This window comes from Microtus oregoni, unplaced genomic scaffold (assembly GCF_018167655.1).
Source record: "Microtus oregoni isolate MIOR12 unplaced genomic scaffold, Mior012 000007F_ref0000211, whole genome shotgun sequence".
In the NCBI taxonomy this organism is placed as follows: domain Eukaryota; kingdom Metazoa; phylum Chordata; class Mammalia; order Rodentia; family Cricetidae; genus Microtus; species Microtus oregoni.
Window position 1 is genome coordinate 18,326,957 of NW_024543066.1, and position 22,624 is coordinate 18,349,580.

General features: G+C 43.1%; 1 protein-coding gene across 1 annotated transcript in view; it reads right to left on the minus strand.

Moving 5' to 3' along the window:
• Positions 1-5,230: 5,230 nt before the first annotated feature.
• The window catches only part of Slc9a2 (solute carrier family 9 member A2), an 82,837-nt gene continuing 65,443 nt past the window's right edge, over positions 5,231-22,624 (minus strand). The window contains exons 6-12 of the mRNA XM_041655815.1: positions 19,248-19,337; positions 18,567-18,637; positions 13,849-14,010; positions 12,684-12,780; positions 10,649-10,780; positions 8,861-8,954; positions 5,231-7,987 (exon numbers count right to left, since the gene is read on the minus strand). Coding sequence (XP_041511749.1) covers positions 7,614-7,987; positions 8,861-8,954; positions 10,649-10,780; positions 12,684-12,780; positions 13,849-14,010; positions 18,567-18,637; positions 19,248-19,337 — 1,020 coding nt within the window. The 3' untranslated portion in view covers positions 5,231-7,613. The remainder of the gene's footprint in view (positions 7,988-8,860; positions 8,955-10,648; positions 10,781-12,683; positions 12,781-13,848; positions 14,011-18,566; positions 18,638-19,247; positions 19,338-22,624) is intronic.

The window sequence follows — 22,624 nt, forward strand, 5'->3', positions numbered from 1 at the left end:
GCTAACTGAACCCCCCCCCCCCACTTATGTTTGCACTGTGGTAAACCACCTTTCCCACCAGTCATGAACCAGTCTGCGTTAGAGAGCAGCAGCTCTCCGGGTGGCATTCTCTGCTCTTTGGGACGAAATCTCTTTGGACTTTGAGAAGATCTCTGATCTGGAAGCTTGGGCTCTGAGGAATTGGGTCCTTGTGGTGTTAACATGCTAGCTGGTAGTGAAGGAAAAACAAGAGTGGTGTTGGCATAAACGTTCTACACAGAGAAAGAGTCAAGGCCATCCCAAACCAGGGAAAGACAGGCTCTGCTGGGGCTTTTGAAAGGCATTGATTTGCTTTATTTCATTTGACTCTGGTGCCTGGGAAGAGCTAGGTTGATTAATGGGAGTGTGGATGTGTCTTTCCCTGTGACTTTAAGCCACCACTGTCCCAGCACCCAAGAGACGCTCAGAAGCGTCTCTGCTTCACAGACTCACATGGGCCAGCCGGTTGACCACTGGGGTTCCTTTGATTGTTTAGGAGCATTACTTAGGGGCCCACCTTCTCACGAACACCCCAAATTCACATTCCTTTTAATCCTCCTGATTATCCCACTAGTATATTTTGCCCATTTTTACCCTCACATAGCATGTAATAGTGAGTGGCATTTTAATGCACTAATGTTTTATAACTCTAATGTTTACTATTTATAAATCAAAAGAAGGTGTTTCCGTAGTTTTAGAAGTTGTAGGTAGGATAAACTCAAATATTTATGACAGTTGAAAGTACTTTTCAACTTTTCCTCTTTGGCTGCAGAAAAAAAAAAGTTCTGTTTAAAGTTGTTTCCACTGTGAGTTTAACACAGGAGCTAAAAACTCTTAAGAGACCAAAGCATGGTATGAATGGCCATGCCCTCGTGCAGCAACTGAGTGTCTTGCAGACTGGGCTCAGAAGGACAGTAGTGAATGGTTATTATGAGGTAATGAAGTAAGGTTTCAGAAGTGTTCTCCAAAGACTGTTTGCACTCTCAGAGACAGTGGGTTTTTTGTTTTGTTTTGTTTTTGTTTGTTTTACAAATGCTTATGGTAGCCATGTTTGTTTTTTAAAACCATAGCACTTTATTATTTAAGTTGAATCTGTAAAATCAATGAGGCTTTAAAATTAATAAGAGACATGGAGAGCCTGAAATCCAGAATCAGCCCAGTATCTGGAGAAACGCTGGTAGCCTCTAACAGTGACTTTAGTGATTTGTTGATCTGGTGGTTGTTTGTCTGATTGTTTGTTTGCTCTTTTTCAGTCAGTGTGTTCTCATATTTCATCTTGTCTGCTGTCCCGTCCAGAATGTGGTCCATGGACCACCATGCCCTGCGATATGTCCATGATCCAGCCCCAGTACATTCCTGCCAGGGACCACTCTGAGGAGCTGGCTAGCTGATTTGTTTACACAGAAAGCCTTGGTGGCCACTGATCTGGTGAATGACATTTATGTTTCATGGAATAAAATCTCAGGGAAATTAAATCTTATTGGTTAACCTTTGTGTTGTGTTCTTTAAAGTCTCTTGCATGGCGTTCACAATCCTTTCTAAGATTGAGCCACACAAATCTGTTTCTGTATAAGTGAAAAATACCTTCATATAGTTTAACTTGGAGCTGTGTGGAAATTTGCTTTAGAGATATGGAGTGTTTATGAAGGGAGCTACTCCCGCCCCGCATGCCAGCCACAGGTGAATGCCGTGCAACAGGGCTCCCATGAAGCCCCATGTTTCAGAAGGTATGACTTTCCCACAAAGCAGAAGGTGCCCAGCTCAGTCAGAGGGATGAAAAAAAGATGGGGACCAGGGAGACATTTTTTGAAGGCTCAGCCCTAAACTGATTGGCCTGAACACTGACCTGTGCATCGTACTTTCTGGAGCCCACCAAAGGGGGCAAGATAATGCAGGTTCTCTCCCTGACTGCATGCCTTGACCCCCAAGGTCCAGACATTTAACACTCTTAGGATGGAGAATCACTGGGGAGAATCTGAAGAGGGCCGGGGAGCTCCCTTGCCATGCTCGGTAGAATAGTTTTATGGCTGATATGGATCACTGCTCCCAAACACATGATTTTAGTAAGATCATCTGGCTGGAGTAGGAGGTACGTAGATGCTGAGACGAAGCAGTGTGGACATGATACAGTGATCCGTGTGATGCCAGGAGGGACAAATGGCTGTGTGGATATCAGGAGGCCAAGAGGAGAAGAAATCTGTGCTAGCCAGGTTGATGTCAACTTGCGATAAGCCAAAGTCAACTGAGAAAAAGGAATTGCCTCCATAAGATCAATCAGTAGGCAAACCTGCGGAGCGTTCTTTAATTAGTGGCTAGTGTGGGAGAGTTCAGCGCATGTGAGTGGTGCCATCTGTGGACTGGTGGTCCTAGGTGCTGTAAGAAAGTAGGCCCAGCAAGCCTTAAGGTCCAAGCGAGGGGGCACAAGCCAGTAACAAGTGTTCCTTCATGGCCCCTGTGTTAGCTGCATCAGCTGCTTCCTCCAGGTTCCTGCACTGTTTGAGTTCCTGTCCGGACTTCCTTCAAGGATGAACAGTGATGTGGAAGTGTGAAGCAGCTCCTTTCCTCCCCGACTAGCTTTCCCGCTAGGGTGTGTCCTCACAGCAATGGAGACAGAGCAAAAGCACACAGAAAAATGGTAGGAGATAAAAATTCTAGATTGCGACGATGGAAACCTGGTGTTTTTATCAGTCGATTTAAACTATTATATCTTAAATAAAAATCCTGCGCGTACACTGAAGGAAAATGAATGCAATTAAAAGGGAAGGTGACAGTTGTGGACGCGGGCAGAGCTAACCTTTTCTTCAGGCTTGTCTCGGACTCATTACTGAATGCCCTGTACACCCTTCAGTAACATTCATTCTAAGACCCCCCAAAGGACATCCCTGGGATGAATGGCAGTGTCAAACCTCACATAGCCTGGTTTCTCCTAAACAGACACTCATTTACCTCCTCCCTCCCCCACCCCCAACTGTTGTACTGTTTCCAATTTAGGTGGTAGAGCAGATGTAGCATGATCATCTTGATCCTGTTTCCCAGTTTCACCAAAGGGTTTATTCTTTTGTCCCAAGCTGAGAGCATTCCCCTTTGGGCTTGCAGCAAGCACTTTAGAGCTTCCCTTTGGCAGCTCAGCGCTGCATCCTGAGTGCAGTGGGGCCTAGAAGAACACAAGCAGTGCAAGCCGTGCATTATCAGCACTGTTAATGTCATAGCCAAGATGGCTGCTAAGTCCCTAACATCCAGGTAGGTGCACAGGGACAAAGGGCAGAGCAGCCTAGGACAAGCTATCCGTCACTCTACTCACATTGGCGCGCATTGCAAACTCATATTGATAATTTCTAGGGTTTTCATGTAATGTTTTCTGGATCTTGGCCACAAATAACTGGAACTACTTAAAGAGAGGCTTCAGTTACATAAGGAAGGGACTACTATATTCCATTCTGGATTGTTGTTTGGTGAAGTAGCTTATTTAACTAAATCTGTCCCAAACTTGCTTGTTGAAGGAAAAATGGTGTGAAATGCCCAGGATAAACCCGGTGTTGCCTAGGTCCTGTTGTGATTCTGCCGCCATCATCACCATTTATTCCTGAAGCCAGTTTGTTCCGTGAGGCTGATGTCCTGGTCTCTGCTTCAGAGCCAACATAGACAGGGCCAGTCAGTGACATCACTGGCAAGCGTGACTTCTTGAGTCACCGTGAAAGTACCTTCACTGGACCCTCTATTTGGAATGAAGTCTTGGATGTGGCACAAGTCCCTAGAGCACATATGTAAAGTGTTAAAATGAGGGACAGGACTGGTTCTGTGTATGCAGAGTTCACATATAAACAAAGTTTCAGTTGAAAATAGGAAAGGACCCATCGAAGCTGCACTAATGTGTGTTTATCTGCTCGGCAGCTAACACAACTGTCCACATGAATGTCTCTTTTTCCGACCTCTGCAGTGGCTGGCCCCTCTCCAGGCAAGTCAGTTTAGTGTGGAGTAGATGACACGTATACTATCATATTTTATTATATACGTGTATAAAATCCTCAGCAAATGAAACGATGATAAAACAACAAGCAGAGAAAATAAACAAAAGCCCAGGGCACGAGTTCGGTCATAAGCGTTCCTTTTCAGCAAGGTGGGAACCGTGTGCCACCCACCTCTCCTATCGCTATGCCTGTAGTTTCTGCATCCCCGGCTCCAACCCACTTGCTGTGGAAGATGCAAAGAAAAAACAATTGACTTGTTTATTCTGTCATCTCCCCTTCAGCACTGCAGGGCACTTTTCTGAAGGAGTGTGTGCATGTTAAGTATTCTGGGTCCTCTCAAGATGAGTAAGTCTACGGAGGATGTGCTTGGGTTCTGTGCAAACATTGCAATATCTTATCTAAGTGACCGAAGCCTCTGCAGATTTTCATGTCCTCCAGGGGTCCCAGAATCCATGCTTTCATGGTGTTCAGGGCTCAGCAGATAGTGTCAGCAGTCACTTCATCTGGACAAAGCCATATTTTTAATCATCCTTCAGAAATAAAGCCCAATGTGCCCTTTGAAGTGGCACGAATATTCCTGTTCTTATCATTGCTGATAAAATGGCAGTTTTAACCCAACAAATGCAAAATGTGTGAAGACAACCTCTTGACCACACTTTTTATATAAATAAACACCCCCACTGCACATAAAAGAATGAATGAAATTCCATCTTAGACATTTGGAGGATATCCACAGAACACATACTTTCTGAAGTAAAGTGTTGGATTCGGGTGCCAAGTTTTCTTCACTTGCTGGCTATCTGAAAGCTTCAAGCACTGGATTTCATGCCTAGGCAGTGCAAACATAATGTGTTACAATGATCAGGAGAACTCTCAAAATTCTCCAGCTCCTAGGAACTTAGATTGAGTTGGGTGATGTTTAGACAAAGGAAGTCATTTACTAAGGATGGAGGTGCTTTCTACACTTCAGAAATTTAAATTGTTATTCCACTTGAAGAGCTACATTTCTTGGTTTTTTGTTTTGTTTTGTTTTTTGTTTATTTGTTTTGAAAGAGGGTTTCTCTGTATTACTGCCCTAACTGTCCTGGAATTTTCTCCGTAGACCAGGCTAGCCTCAAACTTACAGAGATCCGCTAGTCTTTGCCTCCCAAGTGCTAAGATTAAGGTGTGCACCACCGCCACCCAACAAATTTCATTTCTTCACTACCCTTTTTTTATGGTGCCTGGAATCAAGTAATTATCAAAATAAGAAAGTACAGAGAAAGGCTAACATCAAATTTATTTTATTGACTTTGTCATCAAACAAATTTTAAAAATTTAAACTGATAATAATTAAAATAAATTACTTAGGTATTCCTTTTCTGAAATGTATACAATGTCGCTCAGATATTTAATGTGATGTTTTCTTTAGTGAAAGCTGATTTTGGTCTGATTATTTAGCCTGAAATGTCATAACATCCTATTTCATGTTTCTTCTTTCAGAATCAGAAAGGTATTATTCTTTGTATTATTCATTCATCTAGAAAACCAGTAAAAGTATTTGAAGGTGATTTTCAACGTCTGCCTTCCTCGCCAGAAGTCATTATTATCACTATGAAGGAATACATGGTTTATAAAATATAGTCATTTAAAATAGAGATTTTTTTTTTTTTTGGCACAGAGTCCTAAGCATGTGGCTTTCCAGTTGTGTTTTACACAGCTTTCTCTGGATCTCTCTGGGGTAGCTGGGGACGGGCATGCTCTAACTGTGCTTTCTTCCCCTGTCACGTGATGGCCTAACCGTATCTCAAGACAGGAACTCCAGAAAAGCCACATTGATGAGGGCAGAGAGCCTGTCTGTGACACTTAGCATGTTCTTCCCCTCTGTCCTTGTTAATTTTTGTTGTCAACTTGAAATGGCGTAGAGTCACCTGGGAAGAAGGAATATCAATGGAAGAATTGCCCTGCCTGCAACCCACCATGTCTGAGAAGATAGTCATTACTGACGATTGCTGTGGGAGGACCTAGTCCACTGTGACCCTCACCATCTCTAAGGTGGGCCTCGCCCTGTATAAGGAGCTAAGCTAAGCAGACGCCTGAAAGCCAGCCTGGAACCTTCCTCCATAGTCTCTGCTTCAGCTCTTGCCCAGACTTCCCTGAGTGATGAACTGAGACCCAGAAGTATAAGATGAAAATAACCCCTTTTCCTCCTCTGCCTTGCTTTTTGGTCAGAGCGTTTTGCCACAGCCACAATAAAGCAGAGAAGGACCCCTTCCATGCTGCTTTGTGACCCTGGCTGTGGCCAAAGGGACTCCAGTAAAAACTATAGTAGTGGCTTCATTCAAAATGGAAACCTGGGGAAGTGTGAAAGGATAATTATCCAGAAAACAAATGACAAGTCAATAAATCTACAGCTTAAAAAAACATTGATTTAAATATGAATCTTTAATGATTGCGTCCCACTGTTTCTCTCTCCTAGAAAGTACTCCAGAGAATAGAATCTCGTGTAGAAAGACAAATCTGCGTCACTACGTCATCGGAAGGTGAAGAGGTAACCAATCACAGACTAGTGCAAAGAGTGGGATTTCTCTCCAAAGTGCTTTCTCCTCCAAAGTCAAAGCCTGAAGACTCCCCATTTCCTTCGACGTTGGAAGACGGTTTGTGTAAGTGTTCGCCCTTCCCAGCTTGGAGCTCTGCATTCCCTACAGGACAGTTTTACTACAGCAGGTGGTCAGGGATGCTTACGAATGGCGCCACCTCCCCTTTTCTCCCAGTATCACACAATCTAACACCCACGGTCAGTAGTTGCTTCCCTGGCCCCCCACTGGCCACAGGATGTCCCGACGGGCAGGACATCCTGAAGCTGCCACCAAGTGTATAAACACTCTGAAATTGATTTTGCTCGTGCAAATCTTTCTTTCTGTACCTAGAAAAAGAAGGGGAGGTGGAGACTATATGTTACTCCAAAGCCGTGGTAAACACAGGAGCAGTGTAAGAGCTGTCTGAACCTCATCGTTTCTGAGTCGTGCAGGGACTCTGAAACCTACACTCTGGAAGCTATGCCATTTCATCTGCCTACCGTTCCAACCAGTGTGCCGCCGCCACTGCACACCGAGGTCTCTGCTACGGACACTGCTGTCCTTCACTGAGCTTAGGATGGGAAAGGTGGGTGCTGGAGCGTAGGCCCCACCTCTAGCAGCTGACCTTCACCCCCCCTTGGAAAGATGGTCTCACCACTTTTAGCGCCATCCCCTTAAAAAAAAACGGTCACTACAGATAAACACATTTTTTTCATAAATAAAAACTGAGGCATATTTGTAATATATTAAAATTTTCACCCACAAAGGTGTGTTAAAATCTTCAAGTTCTGTCATTCAAGTTCAATAAAGGCACACATATTTTTTTTTCCTTCAGGTCTGCAAAGAATACATTTCCTAGTCATAAGTCACAAAGTCATTTAGTGGGACTTCCTTCCTTTGACTTTCCTCTTCTTGGGATAGATAAGTGCTCTTCAGTGGCTTGACTCTGCCACCCAAAGGATGTTTCTAGAGAGAGGGCTTTACGTGGATTCCATAGTCGATCAGATTTGAGTAACAAGCCACAGCCCTGCTAGCTCAATTCATCCCAAGTCTGCTTTGGCTTTTCCCATCATGGCTTCTCACTGCCGAAGCGGCCTTTCCTGTTCCCGGGTTCTGAAGCCCGTCGCACCAGCCTCGGTGGGGGCTTGGGTGGAACATCTTCAGTCAGACTGTCTTCCCTGCCCCGGCCGTACTGTTGGTCTTTGGAGAGCAGTGGCTCTCTCAGTACCCCCGGTGTCTGGGTGCCCCCCTCTTTACTGCGGGGTGCTGGAGGGGTGCTGGCCTGCACTCGTGCAGAGCCCACGTCCACCTCGTTCTTCCACTCCATTTTGTAGGCCTGGGAGGCTTTCTTTGAGAACTGATCTGGCAAAAAGCGCCTGGAGCGAGGTTGCAAATTGAGCACGGTGGTCCCGGGATCTGTGTCCGAGTCGCTGCTGTTGCCGTCTGCCACAGAACAGAAGAGCAGTATGGGTAAGCAGAGCATAACAGCGATAGCACGTGTCAGAGCGAAACCCCAGTGAGTCCTTTTCCCTCCTGGGGGCCCTGGGGAAAGGGAAGCCAGAAGTCTCACTCTGACTGCAGCTGAATGGCCTTGCAAAGGAAAGAAGTGTGAATAGACCCTCGAGCGAGGTCTGGGTGCTAGAGATCATGGGAGGACCAAGGATGAGACCCATCCCTGTCTACTAGCTGGCATCATCAGAGCTGCATGTTTCTCTGCACACTCAGTGGCGACAAGACCAACAGTCACTAAAAGTCACTACCTTGGCTTCCATTTCCAGTGCTTCCTGTTTCTCACTCCTCCCTCTATTGCCAGAAGCAGCCTTTAGCCTGTCTCTGGCTTGATGAGTTCAATAAACAGAAAGGGAAGTTGCAAAGGGGTTTAAACTGTTGTTAGATTCCATATTTTAATAAAACGAACCCTAATGTCATCCTGGGTTTACAGAAAAGAGCCTGAAGATTACCATCAAACAAAGAAATAACATCTATAGTCTATGCTATGAAAATTCATTAGCATTACTGTACAAGTGTAAATGTTTATACATCTTCGGATTTACAACCTTTTATTTGCAGCTTCATACATGCACAGTAAAAGGATTTGCTTTTCCTATCCTTCAGGGGTCATTGTGAAAAACAAGTGATTGGAATATGCATAGAGATCCATTAAACAAGGTCATGATGCTAAGAAAAGGGAGCCCGATGCTACTTGAGGTTCACAAGTGACTGAGCTCATCCTCAATGAAGAAAACCTGAACGTTTTATCTTATAAGCATTAGCAAACAGACAGAACAGCATTTCTGCTTCAGACAGAGTCATCACCTTCATTTGGGATCTTCTTCTTCTTCTTCTGGAGTGTCTCTGGAAGCTTTGTATTTTTAGGTAAGGATAAATACCGAGAGGTTGAAGCGGAAGCCTGTGAAAGAAATAGAAAACAGCATTCAGATGACAGAAATGTCACCTACTGTGTATTAGAAGCTAAACTTGGTGACAAAACTCGATTTTTAAAATAGGATTTTAGTCCTTCGTTCCAAAATTACTTGTTTAGATACCATAACCATCATGCTTCAACAACGAAATGCCTTCCAAACCCAATGACCCATCAATAGAAAGGAAAGAAAATAGATGGGGCCATTAGGAAGGTGAAGGCCACTGGCTCTTAAAGAACACTGACATCCTCGTCTATAGAAGTTATTCATAAGAAAGATGTGGAATATCTGGGAAAGGGGAAATATTAACATGTGGTAATTGAAGTTTCATTTATTTTAATCAATCTTAAAATGAAGGAATAGCAAAATGTTGCAAAATCAAGTTACTAAGATTCTGAACATCTGTCTTTGGTTTCTAGAATTATTTTTTAATGATAACTGCGGCATATCACACATAGAAAAACTTTCTCCTGTTCATATACTTCTGATGCTTCAACACAGAATTTTACTGAAAATAGGCACCTGTCATGATATATCATCAATGACTGTGTCATTTTCCATGGTTTCTCTTATCTGCTGAGAAGTCCCTGCCCAGCTGGACTTTGGGGCAAACTGCACCCTGAATGCTCACCTCCCCTGGCACTCCTGGCTTCTTGTATCACTGAGGAAGGTGATACTTGCCTGACATCAGAAGTTTGGACCCTGGTACCTATTCTTGGAAGACTCAAATGTAATCATGGGCTGCATGATGGTCAAAGGCCAAGGGAGTGTGCAGTACTGTGCTCGGGAGCTTGTTGCCTGGAGACAGCACAGCTCGCCTAGGCTACACACACACGATGTTCACACCTCAAAGCCACTCAGCAACATGTCCTCAGAATGGATCTCAGTGGTCTACACAAGTCACTGTATAATTATCCATACAAAATGGGTCCGTCCAGCCATTCTGATTAAAATTATGTTTTGATTATGCCTGCCAGCTTCCTTCTTTGGCTTTTAAAACATCTATTTTCTTTTCTCCAAAGCACTTACTGTATTTATGTATAAAAATATATATGAATATGTATATAACTACATATCTAACTATATATATGTATATATGTACATATATATATTCGATTGCTGGTGATTTGCCTCTTTTCTAGAATAAGAATCTAAGAATCTTAGGCATAGGAATCTGTTCATTTTATTCTTCAATGAATTCCATGTGTCTAAGACTGGCAAGGATATAAAATAAATAGAGTGATATAAGCCTATAGACCCTGCACATCAGAGGTAGAGTCAGGAGGATCAGGAGTTCATAAAAATCCTTGGCTATCTAGTGAGCTCAAGGTCAGCCTGGGTTACATAAGATTTTGAGTAAATGAAACAAAAACAAAAGAATATAAAAGGAACGGACTATCATTTGTATTTTTTCTTTTTTTGAATGTACGTTTCACTCTATTGCCTCAGCTGGCCTCCAACAGCTCTTCTGCTTCAGCCTTTTAAGTAGTTGCAGCTAGAGGAGATCAGCTCTATGCATGGTAAAAACGACTTTATTATTCATCCCAGCCTAGGCTATCTGGGAATTGGCCCTCAGCAGCCATTCGACCGGCAGAGCCAACGTTCCTTCCTGTCAGCTGGTCAGTGGAACAGCTGAGGACTCTGCCCTTGGAATCTTTGTGCTTCTGAAGGCAACACTTGCCCTGCGCTCGTGGTTTAAGCTGTTGTCCTTCCTGAGGCTCTCCCGGAGGCTGTGCCGTCTGCGGATCAGGATCTCCTTGGCCTGCCTCTCACTGGTATCTGCTGTCAGGTTGTGTCTGTTGTATGATAAGGTCTGAAATGACAACGCACACAGGACATTGTTACCAAGCAATCCACGATTTCTCCCCAACTTCAAGCTTCACTTTCCTTTGGGCTTACACCACTGCAGTCAGCTTCTGTGTGGGACAAAACCAAAATGAAAATCCAGAGTCCCAGTGCACTCAGAGTTTGAAAGAATTTATCCTCCCGGAAATCAGTATGTTTTTCTTCTTCATTGAAAAGTGTGAACTTTGTGAATTAGAAAAGTAATTTACTTCATGAATACCTTGTCTGCTTTCTATGCATCCAGCCATGATTAATAGGAGAACAAGAATCATTTTCAAATACAATCTGTACTGAGTAGAGACAGATTGATGATATGAGTCACACTGACACTTGGTGGCACTACATCCTCAGACTAATATCAGGGCTGTCATTATGAGACGTTCTGTCACCGCCAGCAACTATCACCTCTAAATGAAGGCTACCCAGCTCACACCACATGCAACAGAATTAGTACTTAAGTTCACTTCCTCATAGAATTGGCATGGATGTCTTGGAAACATTCCATGTCCCGAAATATCCTAGGTCCTGCAGGCCAATGGAAAGGTGACATGGTGTCAATCCCACTTCTGTCTCAAGAAGTTTCCTATCTAGTTGGCCATCTGCATCTCATAAAACCATAAAAAACAAATGCTCAATTAGCTGCACTGCATAAACCCCACGTGTTATCTGATCTAGAATAGGATGGGGATAGTACGATGGTTCTTGATGAGAACTTAATTATGGGAAGCTCTGGGCCAGCTAACAAGAAGCAGGGGCTGGCTCTAAGTATAGAGAAACAGTCCACACTACACAGGTCATGGCCTGAGGACAGAACCCATGGTTCCGTGGAAGTCTAGAGTGAGTGGATGGATTGAATGTGGGATAGTGTTGGATGAAGTGGGGCTTGGTAGTAGGGGGTCCCAAACTATGTGGAAACAACTGTTGTTTCATTTCGTTTTAAAGAGGAGGCTGCTGCCCTTGAAAGAGCTTTGGAGAAATGGGCAGAATAGCATGGATAAAAATAGTGGCAGCCTGAAGGAATGCCCGCTAAGTCTACAGGTCTACAGGTGTAAACTCTGAAGAAATGAGGATGATCTCTGCCAAGCTGAGCGTGCCTCCGTTTCTTCATCTGTGAAATGGAGACAACAATAGCACCTAGCACATGAGGGATTAAAGGAGTCAAGAAAAACTGTGCTAAATCACACTTGGAAAATGGTAAGACTCTGGGATCATTAGCATGTCATTAACATGTGATTTGAATATCATTAGAATAGGTTATTAACAATGGGAAAACAGTAAAAGAAAGGACTCTGAATATATGAAGAAGGAAATTGTAGCACTTTATGAAAACAGAGTTGTTATATTTACAGTCTAAGCTATAAAACTTTTTGAAAAATTCTGTATTTTGTTATCTATATGTGTGTGTCTGTGTGGGCATATGTGCACGTGTGCAGATGCCCCAGAGACACTGGATTCCTCTTGAGCTGGAGTTACAGGTGTTTGGGGGCTGGAAATCGAGGTCAGGTCCTTCTGGAAGAGCAGAAGAGCTGCCGAGCTATGGCCTCAGCCCTAGAAAGTACGTTCAGATCTAAAAACAATCAGATCATAACTGGCCCGCACATCAGTCCTTATCTCTTAAACTTAAGCACCCGAGCCCCCTTTGATTCCTCAGCTGAGGTGTCTGGGAGAACTTAGCAAGTCTCCAGGATGAGACGCCGAGAGAGGGTCTGAGAGAACAAGAGAGGACACCCCATGTGGTGCTCACAGGGAGTGGGGGGGCAGTGCTGTGGAGGAGCAGGTATGCTACAAAGATATCCGTTTACAGTACCCAGCTGGAAAGCATATTGTCAGCCAAAATCAAGTATGTACTCTGGTGCATAACTTTTTCCTACCCGCTGGCGGATTTGATAGAGGTTCCTTGATAGAATCTCCCTAATTTCGTCCATCTCGCCTGGTGTGAGCTTCCTTATTTTCTCCTCACGGCAATCGCTGTAGAAGTTTAAGAGGGAAAGGTATTTTACCTTTAGCAGTGTTTCAGAATCATTGAATTTCTTCTTTGGTGTTAGAACATTGTGACTTTGGAGTAAGATTATAGTTTAAAAAAGGAGTGATTAGGAATTGCTCAATATTGTCAACTATTCTAAATATTTTTTTAAAATACTCAGTTTTAGAATAATTAAGTTTCTGAAACTTATTTCCACAGTAAAATTCATTACTGGTAAGTTTAGCTGTGCATGAGTTTCCACAGAGTTGACTATTACATCAAGTTCCCACAACCCCAGTGCTTGTGGTATAGCCTGGACTGACTTAAATCTCACCATCCTGAGACCTTGGCTCCAGTACCCTGTGACTGCAGGTGTGTGTTACCACAGCCAGCATCTCGTGTGATTAGTTTTAAGAAGGACTCATGGTGTTATCAATTCGTTAGTGCTAGCCCAAAGGAATGCAGAAGCAGTCATTCCAATAGAAATTTAGTTAGCTATATTTTATTGAGCCTTGTCACCATGGATTATGAATTGAGTTCTTGTGGAGTGACACCCGGACCTCTGTAGTCTTTCATACTCCTGACGTGTTTCCAGGGTGCAGCCGGAGTCCGTGTCTGTTCCCCCCAAGCCTAAGTCCACTACTGCGATTGGTCAATAAGGAAACAGCTGTATGCTGTGTATACACACAGTAGCCAACCTAACATGTGTGGAAAACATTCCATGTGACCCGGCTGAGAGAACTGTAACTCAATTTCAACCAGTACTGAACTTCCAAGGCTGATATGACAAAGGCAGGAGGATCCTCAACATGACTGTAATTTTAGACTTGGCATTCTCAGTATGGCACAGCATACGGCATAATGTGACGTAAAACATGACACATGAACACCCAGAGCTGTCTTCCAACCAGAGTCTCAATCTGCTCTAGGATCTTAAGCCACCACCCGAGGACTTACATCAGCAATACTATTATTCCCGTCCTAATAATACTGCTACTATCACAGGTTTCAAAACCGCACCAACGCCTACTTATTGACAAGGTATTAGCGTCACTCTGCAAAGCGATACTCACTTAAGAGATGCAAACGAGGGGACAGTGCTTATCATGCCCGTCTCCGCCATCTCGATGGCGTGTTTTATCTCAAGCTTTTTGTATAAAGACACGATGCTAGACTTGGGTTGGTTTTCCCGAATCAGGAGCTTCCGAAGGTATTTGTCATCAAATTTCTTAAACCTATAAATAAGTAAAGTCAGAATTTGAATCAATGAATATCTCATTGAATAAGAAAACTAGTCCTGAGTAAAAACATGGAGAATTGAACTGGTCTTATTATATGTATATTTTTATATATGCTTTTATATTTTCATACATATATGTGTGTGTATATATGTATATATATATATATATACAGTGTAACTAACAAGCATCCAAATGCCGTAAGCCATGTATTCAAACTGAACTAATCTTCCTAGCCCTCCGCCGACCTCCACCAGGTCAAACTCTTCAGCACCCTGTGTAATAGTTCTCTTCTGTATTTCATGTCAAGGGCTGACGTGTCCCAGCAAACGTCCTTCTGTTGAGGTCCTGATTGCTAGCGCATCTAGGACTGAGACCATATGTGGAGACACGCTCTTCACGGATATGATCGAGTTGAGATGAAGTCATGAGAGTGGGCTCTGTTTAGTGTGACTGGCACGCTGGTCAGAAGGGTGCATTTAGTCACAGACACATGAAGAGACACGCACATCACAGAAAGCCCCTCCCTCTGCAAGCACACAACAGTAGCACCACCTTCCCTTAGAGCCCTCAAGGTGAATAAATGGAAGTTGGGAAGCCTGGATCCAGTGTGTCCATCCCATCGTAACCACACACCATCCTATCTATGAAGTGGTAGGAACCAAGATGAACAGCTGTAAATAAGGTAGTTATTTTACCCCCACAAGCTCTGACAGGATTGACTGACTATCATCGAGCCCACAGCAGCAAGAACAAGTCCAAGCCCCACCCAGATTAGCCGGGCCCAGTACAGCCCAGCCCACTTGGAGCTTCTTGACTCACACAATTTAATAATAAATGACTGCTATTTTGATCCACTGGCTTTGAGGATGGCTTGTTATGTAACACCACATGCCAGTATACAGGTAACAACAACATTCAATAAATAATCCTTGAGAAAGATGTATGCACCATTGATTCGCCATCGACCCAAAGAGGTTCATTGGCACACCTGTGTCATGAATGAAACCAATGTGAACCAGCTTCTTGGCACTGGCCCTTTGTTCTAAATACCGGAGGGATCTGAATAATTAAAAGGCTACCCTGAATACACTGTGTTAGTGACCCGCTACTATCTGAAGGCTGGGTCTACTCCTGATGTTTATTTTGAATTTTCTGTTTTAGGCTCACGAAGTCAGGATTCTCAACAATAATACAAAGTCTCCAGCACTTCTCATGTGACTATTATTGTTTTAGATTTCTTCCCGGAGATAAAACAAACGGGAGAGTGAACACGGATGGGAGAGGCAGCTGTTCTCTCCTGCATGGGGCGTGCGTGTTTTCTTACTGCTTTCTTCCCCTCTCCCACTCCTCTGCCAAGCTCCACACAGGTGTTCTCTTTCGCATCATTAGACTCCCGGTTGCGGGGCCTGAGCAAGGTCTCCACTGTGTCACCTTTCATTCTCTTCTCAAGTGATCAAGAGCCTCAAGAATTCTCCGCCAGGGCCAACGAGATTCGGTAACACTGGGGCTCTGGAGGACAGGGAAAGACACCCAACATGCTCAAACCATGCCTTCTTCATTTTGTACGTTTGTTTTAGAAGTGGCCATGGTTCTGTACCCACCGAAGAAATTTCACACAGAACTGTGTGGAATTGATTTTAAAATGGTTCATGTCAAAGCCCAGTCACTCATCCCCGCTTTTCCGGTGACGGTACAGTAGACGTGGCAATCAAGAAAATGCTTTGCAGTTGGTGTGGTGATCGAACATGGAAACCTAAAATGCTTATGGATTAGTTAAGACTATTCGTTCCCAATTCAAAAAGACAAAAAAATGGCAGCAGTTGCTTCCAAATATAAGCCAAATGTTGGCACTGTTCTTGTTCGTGTCCACAGTCCAGCTATGGCTTCCTTGGGAAGTCTGCCTGCAAGACATCCATGGACCTCAGAGACATGAGTTGCCTGAGACACAGAGTACAAGCACTCCCTCTGACCTTCACCTGAATTCCACTTCCAACTCACGTGATATCACAGCCTCACCCCTCCCCCTTCTTGGGCTGGTGAGGATTTCTCATCAGCTGGACACAAACTAGAGCTATCTAAAAAGAAGAAACCTCCACAGAGAATATGCCTTCATAAGATTGGCATTTTCTTGATTAATGATTGGCCTGGTAGAGACCGGTCATGGATGGGTTGTGCCACCCACGTGCAGGGCTTCCTGGCGGTGTAAAAAAAAAAAAAAAAGCAGGCAGAACTATCCGTGAAGAAGGAGGCAGGAAGCAATGTATCTCCATGGTCTCTGTTCCTGCCTGGAGTTCCTGCCTTGACATCCCCCTCATAGTCCACTGCAAGCTAAACGATGAAATAAACTCTTGCCTCCACACATTGCTTTGGGTCCCGGTCTTTATCACAGCAATAGAAAGTCAAATAGGACAGCATCTCTTTTTCCTAATAGTGCCTAGGGGTTGCTGACCTAATGTGCGCTTACACATGTGTGCATGCTCCCTACTTGGATGCAGCAGGGTCGGGGGAGGGGGATGACATGAAACCTCAACTTGGCTTTTGAAAAGAAACACGCTAGTCTGCATCATGCCTCTCTCTAAACGCATTGAGAGGGTACCAATTGGGTCAGAAGGGAGAAGATAAAACGATGGGGAAAGAGGAGAAGAAAGTCTGTTTGGTGCATAGGAGGGCCCATCTACATGAGGAAAGTCTTCGCGTGTACAGTAGGGTTGGAGAGAGAACAAGGCAGGCACAGTGGGCTGGCTTTAATCCCACAGCCAGAAAAAAAAAAAAAAAAAAGAATGTTTCTCGAGAGAAATAGCCATTTGTTCCGAGTTTTACAATGCAGGTTTAGTCGGCTTTATTACCTTGTGCTCCCAGGTGGTTAACTGGGTGTCCTGCCTGTATAAAAATATCTTTCCTTGATTTATGAAAAAAGGCTAAGCTCAAGGGAGCTTCTAACATCTACAAACATGAACAGTGCTGGAAGCTTTGTAATTACTTAGGCACTAATGTCTTTGTAACTGATTGAATTAAGGATAAGGATCTCACCTCCTCCCTTTCTCCTCTCTCTCTCTCTCTCTCTCTCTCTCTCTCTCTCCACACACACACACACACACACACACACACACACCTGCTTACTACATGACTGCTTTGCTGTCTCTATTATATGAGTATACAACTTTGTGACATACACATCTTATGTTTCCCAGCACCATGCTACGTGCATGAGCAAACAGAACCATTCAAAATCTTTCCGCTTTACATGCAGTGATCATCAGGTAGCCAAGTTGATATCAAGGAGTGGGTAGTGGAGTAAAATGTCTGTGAGTACGTTAGGGGAGCAAGAGGACACATCTTCATATGGTCTAGAATGTGCCCCTCTGACCTCCCCTTTCCGCCTACACTCTGCTTCCATCAGCCGTCTGACCTAGCCAGTGATAGACGCACAAATGTTCACAGGTGCGCCCCCATGAGAGAAGAGAGATTCTATAATGTTCTGTAAGAAAAGAGCCCAACACGTGGCTGTTTCTGACAACCATCATGGATGGCACCAAAGTGGCCAGGGAAGGGGGTACCCACCATGGGCTCCCATTAGCTGGTGAGGGGTGGATCCTAGGACCCATGGGTCAAACATAGCTGTCAGAACCCTTCACTTCTTGATCTCGTCACCCTGTCTGCTTTGTTGTTCCCAGCTCAGGGAACATGAAGATAGGCAATAAATTAAATCTCATCACTATACCTGGCCTTTATTTAAAAAAAGTAAACTTGTGTGTGTGTGTGTGTGTGTGTGTGTGTGTACACAAGTACTTTCCATAAACATAATCTTTCAAGTACATGAACCCCTCAGTGTAAGCTCATTGGTTTTCTGCAGGTTTACTGTTATTCCCTGGAGCTGTGAATCTCTACCTCTCTTATGCCCCTTACCCTTATATGGCAGAATAGACAGTAATGGAATCCTTAACTTTTAACTCATTGAATGGGATTCTTGGTTCTTTTGCAGTGAGGAACAACCACAAAGGTTGGCTGCAGCCTGGGGATCTGCATGGAAGAGCTGTTTGACTGCATTTAAGTACCCTGGTTAGAGGTGACAGAAGATGTCTTGTCCTTTAGTGGACTTTCTTCCATCTTGCAGCCTAAAACGGGTGACGCTGAAGGGGCAATTTTGCCCCAAGGGCCAACATGGAGGCGACTCTTGGTGAGTTACTTTACCCTTGGAAACGTGGAGTTGAGCTCTCGTCGGCTTAGCCTGAGTCTCCTACTTCTGGCTATTCATATAGGGAGATAAACTTTTGCCTCATTTATAACAACTTTATATCTCTGCCATGGCTGAGACATTGTTGTTGTAGTTGACACAGTCTCTAAGTAGCTTAGGTTGTTGCCCTGAAACTCATGTAGCCTCCATTGTTCTGAGATCATAAGACTGAATCACTACACCTCTCTATAGCTAAGTGTTGCCTTAAAGGACACACAGTAGCACAGCATAGGATTCACAGTCTGGAAGATCTGGGATACTTTGTTTCTAAGAGTGACCCAGAACTGCTCTGATGGGGAGTCCCAAGGCCTCTTACTTGTCTCTCCAGAAGTTGTGACCCCAGTGTCCACAAACATCTTCAATTCCAGTCTTCACATGATCAAAAAACTGCAACAGAAGAAAAGACAGGTTAATTCACTCTCCTTTTCTGGAAAGTTGGTCATTTTCACCCTTCTGCCATCATACCTAACTCCAATGACACTCTGTTTTGTTGAAAGCCATAAGCTGACTTTTTTTGGTTTGGGTTTTGTAGTTTGAGACAGGGTTTCTCCGTGTAGCCCTGGCTGTCCTAGAACTCACTCTGTAGACTAGGCTGGCCCTGAACTCACAGAGATCCGCCTCCCTCTGCCTCTGGAATGCTGGGATTAAAGGCATGCACCACCATTACCCAGCTATAAACAAATGATTTATCTTCAATTGTTTGTGTGTTAGGCAATGTTTTCATTACTTTGATCATCCTAAGTATGATCACAACTTTCAAAATTATAAGAAATAGGTAGCAGAAACATCTTTAGGTTGAAGGTTTTATTTTCCCTTAGCTGGTTCAGGTCTTTAGCAGACTTGGACTGGATATCGTGGGGTTATGACAAGTGCACCTCCCATCACAGACCATCCAGATGCCTCCCCTGTCCCCTACCAGAAATGCACAGCAGGGCAGTACTGTTTCTGTGATCACTACACACATTCATTGTTAACTTCTTCATCACTCAGCACCTACCCGGCAATGGATCTCTTCGCTGACAGCTTGCTGCTTCTTATTGGCTCTCTTAACATCAAGAAACTCCACCAGGGGTCTGATAGTTATCCCCTGCACAAAAAGATGGACCCCAATACATAAGTCTTCTTGTAAGAAAAAAAAGTTCAACTGCAGTTGATCGTCTTCTAAGAATCGCCAACCACCAACAAAAGCTAGCTCATTGTCAAAAGTTAGACAGTAAACACAAAACTTGGTTATTCCTTTTCCTTTTCCCAGATGTCTTACTTTAGGAAGATCATTTTCAACATAAAACAGATTTGGAAAATAAATAGAATAAACTGAAAAGTAAAAAACAGTGAAGTTCCGTGGAGTCAGTGGGAATACTTACTGTATTACCCAGAGAAAAGCTCTCCAGTGAGTCCTTCATTTGCTCTTTCTACTGAGACGGTTCTCACTGAACTGTTTTTGCATGCCTGTCAGGGAACTTGAACATCAGAACACAGAGATGCCAAAGGACCTTGGCTCTAGGACTTTGGGTCTAAAAGAAGGTCATCTCTATCACAACACAGTTACATAGTAGGCGGAAGAGGAGTGACAGACAGACACAGGGAGAGAGGGCAGGGAGAAGGCCTAGGAAGCACCCAGCAGGGATCTGGAAAGGTGTGGGCATCATCTGGCAGAGACTTCAGAACAGTCAAGGAGCAGCAGCCAGAAATAGTGCAAGGGCAATCTAGGCATACCTAGGAGTTAATTTCGAAAATGGAGGAAATCACAAGCTGTTAATTAAACTGGGGGTGGGGGATAAAGGAAACCCCATATTCTGAACATGGATCTCTGCAAATTTTCATAGTCAATATCTCTCAGTCAATAATGAAACATTAAGAGCATCCTCCTTAGAGGCACAGAGGGCAGAAGGCACTAGGTTCTGCTGTTGGGCAAAGCTTTGCTTATTGTTCTCCAACCAGAGTTAACAGACAAAAGGCAAGACGTGCTGACAACAAAGTAGCAAGAATTTGTTGTTAATGGATAGTTTGTATTTTTGTTCTAAACCCTGAGACAATCTCTTCCATATAAAAGAGCAAGAAAGGGACTAGTATAAAATTAAGACACACAATCCATTTTAATAATCCATATTAAAATCATATAGTATTTTAAAGAGCATAAACAATAATCACATAATAAAAATACTTATTAAATTATGTAATACCTCATATTATGACTACATGATGTGTTTGAGTAACTAGTATACACTACTATATAATATGACATATATACTAGGGGAAACTATGTACATATAAATTCATATATTAGATGTATTCCATGTGTATATATTCATGTATATATAAAGCCTTATGATACTTGCATAAAACCCATATGTAGAGAATTGTAAAACTTAACTGAAGTATATCAGAAAGATTAGAAATTTTAAAATGCCATACTGATTTCCAGAGTGGTTGTACAAGCTTGTATTCCCACCAGCAATGGAGAAGGGTTCCGCTTACTCCATATCCTCTCCAGCATAAGTTGTTGTCAGTGATTTTGATCTTGGCCATTCTTACAGGTGTAAGATGGGATCTCAGAGTTGTTTTGATTTGCATTTCCCTGATGGCTAAGGATGTTGAACATTTCCATAAGTGTCTTTTGGCCATTTGAGATTCTTCTGTTGAGAATTCTCTGTCTAATTCTGTACCCCATTTTTTAATTGGATTATTTGGAATTCTGATGTCTAACTACTTGAGTCTTTATATATTAAAAAGGTCAGTCCTCTGTCTGATGTGGGCTTGGTGAATGGCTGGGGCAGACTTTGGGGCCACTGGCAGTGGCACCAGGATTTATCCCTACTGCTTGTACTGGCTTTGGGGAACCTATTCTCTTTGGATGATACCCTGCTCAGTCTAGATATAGTAGGGAGGGCCTCAAACCTTCCTGAAAGCAATGTGCCTTACCCTCTCTGGAGAGTGGGTGTGGGGGTAGGTGGAGGGAATGGGAGGAGGGGAAGGAATGGAAACTGGGATTGGAATATACAAAAAAAAGTTTCTTTTTAAAAAAAATAAAATAAATTTAAAAGTGCATTTAAAATTTAAATAAGATACATAGATTACAATGACGTTTTCTTAACTAATGTCTATACACAATATTTTAATATATTGCTTAGGATGTGAAACAGAACTTGAGCAATCTTTAATTAACCTATAACAGCAAAAGCACCCAGATTTTTTTCAAAAAGGAAAATAAAAGGGAATTTGCAGACACAACACAATCTACCAGCTCTGGTCACATTAATTATGATATTGGCCCCAAAGAGGCAGGAAAGATGTGTGCAGGAGGAGTGCCGGGGCTTTGACTTGGGGTCTATAGCACACATGGGAAAGCTTGTTGTTTTCTCAACAAGAGGAGGGGTCGTGTTGAGGTGTATTGTCTGCCATTTGATTTCCGTTTCATCTTTCCATCTCTATTTAGATGTTAACACAAGTTCATAGGGATGAGTTGATACAAGCTCAGGCTAGCTCAGAACTCACTGTGTAGCCCAGGCTGGCCTTGAAATTGTATCAGTCCTTCTGCCTCAGCCTCTTAATTGCTGAAATTACACTTGTGAGTCATCACTTTTGGCTTGTCCTTTAGTCTTTAAGGATGGTTTAGATAGCATAATACCTTAACACCCACATCCATACATATGTGCACACACATGCACACACACACACAAACACACACACACCCTCTTCAAGGAAGCCATTGGTTTTGTTCCATCAATCCAGCACAAACATTTCTCTAGCACCACTTTCTTTCCTTCTTTCTCTCTCTCTCTCTCTCTCTCTCTCTCTCTTTTTTTTTTTTGCTTTCTTAAGTGAAACTTGATTTTAACCAAATCTGATATGAACCATCTCCTTGTGTTCTATTTGTATTTCTGTCTGCCACTTGGAAATAACACAGGCGCTAATAACAGTTTCCCAGTCAACACGTTCTGGAATTTTTAATGTATGCAAACAAAAATGAGTGCAGTTGTGATGTTCAGAGACGATCACTCCACTGAGTTCCCTGCCCCATAGAACTGCAGCTCAAAATAAAAACAAGAAAATCAGAGTAATTCTTAACATCAAAACATTAACATATTCTGGAGACAATAATTGCTATTACATGTGTCTCTTCGCCTTTCATTTCATCAGTAAATAAAAGGGAGTATTCAGAATTTGAAACCACAATGTATGAAAGCAAACATGGACGTGGGCCTGCCCAGTCCTGACATTGGTTCCTACCAGACTGACAGACTGGAAGTCAATGAACGAATTGACTAAACTGCACTGACCAGCTCTAAGAAGCAAGTGTGGATATACCTAGAATAACTCTAGTTTATGAATGTATAACATATCTAAGTTCATAATTAATAAAAAAAATGATGC